General features: G+C 55.3%; 1 protein-coding gene across 1 annotated transcript in view; it reads left to right on the top strand.

Annotated features, from left to right (window-relative positions):
- Positions 1 to 8,647, top strand: part of LOC108803643 (sodium-dependent proline transporter-like) — a 17,860-nt gene that overhangs the window by 1,414 nt on the left and 7,799 nt on the right. The window contains 4 exon segments of the mRNA XM_018575468.1: positions 94 to 232; positions 3,799 to 3,933; positions 4,243 to 4,346; positions 7,587 to 7,711. Of these exon segments, the coding sequence (XP_018430970.1) occupies positions 94 to 232; positions 3,799 to 3,933; positions 4,243 to 4,346; positions 7,587 to 7,711 (503 nt within the window).

Here is an 8,647-nt window from a genome sequence, read left to right as displayed (position 1 = left end):
ACCCCTGGGCGCCCCCCCCCCCCCCCTCTATGGTGCAGTCCCTGGTGCATTGGCCCCGCCTCTCATGCTCTGTGCTGCCCCCTGTCTTTGCAGTGAGAAGGTGCTGGGAATGGTCCACAGTTCCGGCCTCAGTGAGCCGGGCCCCGTGCGCTGGGAGCTGGCCCTGTGTCTGCTCATCGCTTGGATCATCATCTTCCTCTGCATGCTGAAGGGAATCCGAAGTTCGGGAAAGGTGCGACCACTATCCTTCCTCATCATCCCTATCCTTCCTCATCATCCCTATCCTGCCTCATCATCCCTATCCTTCCTCATCATCCCTATCCTTCCTCATCATCCCTATCCTTCCTCATCATCCCTATCCTTCCTCATCATCCCTATCCTTCCTCATCATCCCTATCCTTCCTCATCACCCCTATCCTTCCTCATCACCCCTATCCTTCCTCATCATCCCTATCCTTCCTCATCACCCCTATCCTGCCTCATCATCCCTATCCTGCCTCATCATCCCTATCCTTCCTCATCATCCCTATCCTTCCTCATCATCCCTATCCTTCCTCATCACCCCTATCCTTCCTCATCACCCCTATCCTTCCTCATCATCCCTATCCTTCCTCATCACCCCTATCCTGCCTCATCATCCCTATCCTTCCTCATCATCCCTATCCTTCCTCATCATCCCTATCCTTCCTCATCATCCCTATCCTTCCTCATCATCCCTATCCTTCCTCATCATCCCTATCCTTCCTCATCATCCCTATCCTTCCTCATCATCCCTATCCTTCCTCATCATCCCTATCCTTCCTCATCATCCCTATCCTTCCTCATCATCCCTATCCTTCCTCATCATCCCTATCCTTCCTCATCATCCCTATCCTTCCTCATCATCCCTATCCTTCCTCATCATCCCTATCCTTCCTCATCATCCCTATCCTTCCTCATCATCCCTATCCTTCCTCATCATCCCTATCCTTCCTCATCATCCCTATCCTTCCTCATCATCCCTATCCTTCCTCATCATCCCTATCCTTCCTCATCATCCCTATCCTTCCTCATCATCCCTATCCTTCCTCATCATCCCTATCCTTCCTCATCATCCCTATCCTTCCTCATCATCCCTATCCTTCCTCATCATCCCTATCCTTCCTCATCATCCCTATCCTTCCTCATCATCCCTATCCTTCCTCATCATCCCTATCCTTCCTCATCATCCCTATCCTTCCTCATCATCCCTATCCTTCCTCATCATCCCTATCCTTCCTCATCATCCCTATCCTTCCTCATCATCCCTATCCTTCCTCATCATCCCTATCCTTCCTCATCATCCCTATCCTTCCTCATCATCCCTATCCTTCCTCATCATCCCTATCCTTCCTCATCATCCCTATCCTTCCTCATCATCCCTATCCTTCCTCATCATCCCTATCCTTCCTCATCATCCCTATCCTTCCTCATCATCCCTATCCTTCCTCATCATCCCTATCCTTCCTCATCATCCCTATCCTTCCTCATCATCCCTATCCTTCCTCATCATCCCTATCCTTCCTCATCATCCCTATCCTTCCTCATCATCCCTATCCTTCCTCATCATCCCTATCCTTCCTCATCATCCCTATCCTTCCTCATCATCCCTATCCTTCCTCATCATCCCTATCCTTCCTCATCATCCCTATCCTTCCTCATCATCCCTATCCTTCCTCATCATCCCTATCCTTCCTCATCATCCCTATCCTTCCTCATCATCCCTATCCTTCCTCATCATCCCTATCCTTCCTCATCATCCCTATCCTTCCTCATCATCCCTATCCTTCCTCATCATCCCTATCCTTCCTCATCATCCCTATCCTTCCTCATCATCCCTATCCTTCCTCATCATCCCTATCCTTCCTCATCATCCCTATCCTTCCTCATCATCCCTATCCTTCCTCATCATCCCTATCCTTCCTCATCATCCCTATCCTTCCTCATCATCCCTATCCTTCCTCATCATCCCTATCCTTCCTCATCATCCCTATCCTTCCTCATCATCCCTATCCTTCCTCATCATCCCTATCCTTCCTCATCATCCCTATCCTTCCTCATCATCCCTATCCTTCCTCATCATCCCTATCCTTCCTCATCATCCCTATCCTTCCTCATCATCCCTATCCTTCCTCATCATCCCTATCCTTCCTCATCATCCCTATCCTTCCTCATCATCCCTATCCTTCCTCATCATCCCTATCCTTCCTCATCATCCCTATCCTTCCTCATCATCCCTATCCTTCCTCATCATCCCTATCCTTCCTCATCATCCCTATCCTTCCTCATCATCCCTATCCTTCCTCATCATCCCTATCCTTCCTCATCATCCCTATCCTTCCTCATCATCCCTATCCTTCCTCATCATCCCTATCCTTCCTCATCATCCCTATCCTTCCTCATCATCCCTATCCTTCCTCATCATCCCTATCCTTCCTCATCATCCCTATCCTTCCTCATCATCCCTATCCTTCCTCATCATCCCTATCCTTCCTCATCATCCCTATCCTTCCTCATCATCCCTATCCTTCCTCATCATCCCTATCCTTCCTCATCATCCCTATCCTTCCTCATCATCCCTATCCTTCCTCATCATCCCTATCCTTCCTCATCATCCCTATCCTTCCTCATCATCCCTATCCTTCCTCATCATCCCTATCCTTCCTCATCATCCCTATCCTTCCTCATCATCCCTATCCTTCCTCATCATCCCTATCCTTCCTCATCATCCCTATCCTTCCTCATCATCCCTATCCTTCCTCATCATCCCTATCCTTCCTCATCATCCCTATCCTTCCTCATCATCCCTATCCTTCCTCATCATCCCTATCCTTCCTCATCATCCCTATCCTTCCTCATCATCCCTATCCTTCCTCATCATCCCTATCCTTCCTCATCATCCCTATCCTTCCTCATCATCCCTATCCTTCCTCATCATCCCTATCCTTCCTCATCATCCCTATCCTTCCTCATCATCCCTATCCTTCCTCATCATCCCTATCCTTCCTCATCATCCCTATCCTTCCTCATCATCCCTATCCTTCCTCATCATCCCTATCCTTCCTCATCATCCCTATCCTTCCTCATCATCCCTATCCTTCCTCATCATCCCTATCCTTCCTCATCATCCCTATCCTTCCTCATCATCCCTATCCTTCCTCATCATCCCTATCCTTCCTCATCATCCCTATCCTTCCTCATCATCCCTATCCTTCCTCATCATCCCTATCCTTCCTCATCATCCCTATCCTTCCTCATCATCCCTATCCTTCCTCATCATCCCTATCCTTCCTCATCATCCCTATCCTTCCTCATCATCCCTATCCTTCCTCATCATCCCTATCCTTCCTCATCATCCCTATCCTTCCTCATCATCCCTATCCTTCCTCATCATCCCTATCCTTCCTCATCATCCCTATCCTTCCTCATCACCCCTATCCTTCCTCATCACCCCTATCCTTCCTCATCATCCCTATCCTTCCTCATCACCCCTATCCTGCCTCATCATCCCTATCCTTCCTCATCATCCCTATCCTTCCTCATCATCCCTATCCTTCCTCATCACCCCTATCCTTCCTCATCACCCCTATCCTTCCTCATCACCCCTATCCTGCCTCATCACCCCTATCCTTCCTCATCATCCCTATCCTTCCTCATCATCCCTATCCTGCCTCATCATCCCTATCCTGCCTCATCATCCCTATCCTTCCTCGTCACCCCTATCCTTCCTCGTCATCCCTATCCTTCCTCTTCATCTCACCTCCCCCGTCTGTTCCGCAGGTTGTGTATTTTACAGCCACGTTTCCGTATTTGGTGCTGATTGTGCTGATCATACGCGGGGCCACACTGGAGGGGTCCATAGACGGAGTGAGGTTCTACCTGACCGCGGACTGGAGGAGACTGCAGAGTGCTCAGGTATCAGGGGGGGGGGCATAATAAGACTGAGCTTTATCCTGTGCTGAGATATACGACTGAGCCTTATCCTGTGCTGAGATATAAGACTGAGCTTTATCCTGTGCTGAGATATAAGACTGAGCTTTATCCTGTGCTGAGATATAAGACTGAGCTTTATCCTCCCCCAACGGTGACCCCTCATTGGCCGGGGACGGCTCTCTGCTCCGGTCCCGGACAGACGGTGACCCCTCATTGGCTCAGGAGACCCTCATCTTCCTCTCTGTGTAACGCATAAATCCTTCCCCCCTCAGTCATGTCTGTCCTCTGCAGGTTTGGAATGACGCCGCCTCTCAGATCTTCTACTCTCTGGGGATTGGCTTCGGTGGTCTCCTGTCTATGGCTTCATACAACAAATTTGACAACAATGTGATCCGGTAAGTGTCCGCCCCTCCCCCGCACTGCCGGTAAGTGGCCGCCCCTCCCCCGCACTGCCGGTAAGTGGCCGCCCCTCCCCCGCACTGCCGGTAAGTGGCCGCCCCTCCCCCGCACTGCCGGTAAGTGGCCGCCCCTCCCCCGCACTGCCGGTAAGTGGCCGCCCCTCCCCCGCACTGCCGGTAAGTGGCCGCCCCTCCCCCGCACTGCCGGTAAGTGGCCGCCCCTCCCCCGCACTGCCGGTAAGTGGCCGCCCCTCCCCCGCACTGCCGGTAAGTGGCCGCCCCTCCCCCGCACTGCCGGTAAGTGGCCGCCCCTCCCCCGCACTGCCGGTAAGTGGCCGCCCCTCCCCCGCACTGCCGGTAAGTGGCCGCCCCTCCCCCGCACTGCCGGTAAGTGGCCGCCCCTCCCCCGCACTGCCGGTAAGTGGCCGCCCCTCCCCCGCACTGCCGGTAAGTGGCCGCCCCTCCCCCGCACTGCCGGTAAGTGGCCGCCCCTCCCCCGCACTGCCGGTAAGTGGCCGCCCCTCCCCCGCATCCTCATCATCCCTATCCTTCCTCATCATCCCTATCCTTCCTCATCACCCCTATCCTTCCTCATCACCCCTATCCTGCCTCATCACCCCTATCCTTCCTCATCATCCCTATCCTTCCTCATCATCCCTATCCTGCCTCATCATCCCTATCCTGCCTCATCATCCCTATCCTTCCTCGTCACCCCTATCCTTCCTCGTCATCCCTATCCTTCCTCTTCATCTCACCTCCCCCGTCTGTTCCGCAGGTTGTGTATTTTACAGCCACGTTTCCGTATTTGGTGCTGATTGTGCTGATCATACGCGGGGCCACACTGGAGGGGTCCATAGACGGAGTGAGGTTCTACCTGACCGCGGACTGGAGGAGACTGCAGAGTGCTCAGGTATCAGGGGGGGGGGCATAATAAGACTGAGCTTTATCCTGTGCTGAGATATACGACTGAGCCTTATCCTGTGCTGAGATATAAGACTGAGCCTTATCCTGTGCTGAGATATAAGACTGAGCTTTATCCTGTGCTGAGATATAAGACTGAGCCTTATCCTGTGCTGAGATATAAGACTGAGCCTTATCCTGTGCTGAGATATAAGACTGAGCCTTATCCTGTGCTGAGATATAAGACTGAGCCTTATCCTGTGCTGAGATATAAGACTGAGCTTTATCCTGTGCTGAGATATAAGACTGAGCTTTATCCTGTGCTGAGATATAAGACTGAGCTTTATCCTGTGCTGAGATATAAGACTGAGCCTTATCCTGTGCTGAGATATAAGACTGAGCCTTATCCTGTGCTGAGATATAAGACTGAGCTTTATCCTGTGCTGAGATATAAGACTGAGCTTTATCCTGTGCTGAGATATAAGACTGAGCTTTATCCTCCCCCAACGGTGACCCCTCATTGGCCGGGGACGGCTCTCTGCTCCGGTCCCGGACAGACGGTGACCCCTCATTGGCTCAGGAGACCCTCATCTTCCTCTCTGTGTAACGCATAAATCCTTCCCCCCTCAGTCATGTCTGTCCTCTGCAGGTTTGGAATGACGCCGCCTCTCAGATCTTCTACTCTCTGGGGATTGGCTTCGGTGGTCTCCTGTCTATGGCTTCATACAACAAATTTGACAACAATGTGATCCGGTAAGTGTCCGCCCCTCCCCCGCACTGCCGGTAAGTGGCCGCCCCTCCCCCGCACTGCCGGTAAGTGGCCGCCCCTCCCCCGCACTGCCGGTAAGTGGCCGCCCCTCCCCCGCACTGCCGGTAAGTGGCCGCCCCTCCCCCGCACTGCCGGTAAGTGGCCGCCCCTCCCCCGCACTGCCGGTAAGTGGCCGCCCCTCCCCCGCACTGCCGGTAAGTGGCCGCCCCTCCCCCGCACTGCCGGTAAGTGGCCGCCCCTCCCCCGCACTGCCGGTAAGTGGCCGCCCCTCCCCCGCACTGCCGGTAAGTGGCCGCCCCTCCCCCGCACTGCCGGTAAGTGGCCGCCCCTCCCCCGCACTGCCGGTAAGTGGCCGCCCCTCCCCCGCACTGCCGGTAAGTGGCCGCCCCTCCCCCGCACTGCCGGTAAGTGGCCGCCCCTCCCCCGCACTGCCGGTAAGTGGCCGCCCCTCCCCCGCACTGCCGGTAAGTGGCCGCCCCTCCCCCGCACTGCCGGTAAGTGGCCGCCCCTCCCCCGCACTGCCGGTAAGTGGCCGCCCCTCCCCCGCACTGCCGGTAAGTGGCCGCCCCTCCCCCGCACTGCCGGTAAGTGGCCGCCCCTCCCCCGCACTGCCGGTAAGTGGCCGCCCCTCCCCCGCACTGCCGGTAAGTGGCCGCCCCTCCCCCGCACTGCCGGTAAGTGGCCGCCCCTCCCCCGCACTGCCGGTAAGTGGCCGCCCCTCCCCCGCACTGCCGGTAAGTGGCCGCCCCTCCCCCGCACTGCCGGTAAGTGGCCGCCCCTCCCCCGCACTGCCGGTAAGTGGCCGCCCCTCCCCCGCACTGCCGGTAAGTGGCCGCCCCTCCCCCGCACTGCCGGTAAGTGGCCGCCCCTCCCCCGCACTGCCGGTAAGTGGCCGCCCCTCCCCCGCACTGCCGGTAAGTGGCCGCCCCTCCCCCGCACTGCCGGTAAGTGGCCGCCCCTCCCCCGCACTGCCGGTAAGTGGCCGCCCCTCCCCCGCACTGCCGGTAAGTGGCCGCCCCTCCCCCGCACTGCCGGTAAGTGGCCGCCCCTCCCCCGCACTGCCGGTAAGTGGCCGCCCCTCCCCCGCACTGCCGGTAAGTGGCCGCCCCTCCCCCGCACTGCCGGTAAGTGGCCGCCCCTCCCCCGCACTGCCGCCAGTAAGATCCTATTATGTAGAACGGATGAGGCCGGCGTTCTCATTGTGGAGATGAATTCTGATTGGTTGGTGACCGTGCCGCCATGTTGGGTCTTTATCTCTGGGATTCATTGATCAGCATGCTGGATAATCTCCGTCCTCCTTCAGAATATCCCCCCCACAGAGGAAGGTTGTCCTAGCGGTCTCCTGGTGGTCACAGTGGGAGGAGCTGGCTGTGATTGGCTTACCTCACCCATAACAGCCGGTCAGGTTTTTGCTTTACTGTTCAACCTGCATTTTAAATAAAGGCCCGTGGGATCTGATTGGTTGTCAGGGAAGGGGGGAGGGGCACAGACACACCCCCTTCCTCCAGATGTAGGGCATTCCCTCGCTGAGGTATGAGGTATGTACTGATGGGACGTCTGTCTTTCAGGGACACCCTGGTGATTGCCATTGGAAACTGCTGCACCAGCTTCTTTGCTGGATTTGCCATATTCTCCATCCTGGGTCACATGGCCTGGAAGAAGCGAGTTCCTGTCGGGGAAGTTGCCGATTCCGGTGAGTACAAACCAGTGGTTTTCATTGTATGCGCGTCAACAATTCCATCAACCTCATCCATGGACCTCAACCCTGAACCCCAACCTAACCCATGGACCTCAACCTGATCCCCGAACTTCAACCTCATTCCCGAACCTCAACCCTGAACCTCAACCTAACCCATGGACCTCAACCCTGAACCCCAACCTAACCCATGGACCTCAACCTGATCCCCAAACTTCAACCTCATTCCCGAACCTCAACCCTGAACCTCAACCTAACCCATGGACCTCAACCTCATCCCTGAACCTCAACCCTGAACCCCAACCTAACCCATGGACCTCAACCTGATCCCCAAACTTCAACCTCATTCCCGAACCTCAACCCTGAACCTCAACCTAACCCATGGACCTCAACCTCATCCATGGACCTCAACCCTGAACCCCAACCTAACCCATGGACCTCAACCTGATCCCCAAACTTCAACCTCATTCCCGAACCTCAACCCTGAACCTCAACCTAACCCATGGACCTCAACCTCATCCCTGAACCTCAACCTGATCCCCGAACCTCAACCTAATCCATGGACCTCAACCTGATCCCCGAACCTCAACCCTGAACCCCAACCTAACCCATGGACCTCAACCTGATCCCCGAAGTTCAACCTCATTCCCGAACCTCAACCCTGAACCTCAACCTAACCCATGGACCTCAACCTCATCCCTGAACCTCAACCTGATCCCCGAACCTCAACCTAATCCATGGACCTCAACCTGATCCCCGAACCTCAACCCTGAACCCCAACCTAACCCATGGACCTCAACCTGATCCCCGAAGTTCAACCTCATTCCCGAACCTCAACCCTGAACCTCAACCTAACCCATGGACCTCAACCTCATCCCTGAACCTCAACCTGATCCCCGAACCTCAACCTAATCCATGGACCTCAACCTGATC

The sequence above is a fragment of the Nanorana parkeri genome, unplaced genomic scaffold, assembly GCF_000935625.1.
Source record: "Nanorana parkeri isolate BGI_ZX_2015 unplaced genomic scaffold, ASM93562v1 scaffold3978, whole genome shotgun sequence".
NCBI lineage: Eukaryota > Metazoa > Chordata > Amphibia > Anura > Dicroglossidae > Nanorana > Nanorana parkeri.
The sequence above is the reverse complement of the archived record's forward strand: the minus strand, read 5'-3'. Positions and strand labels throughout refer to the sequence as shown.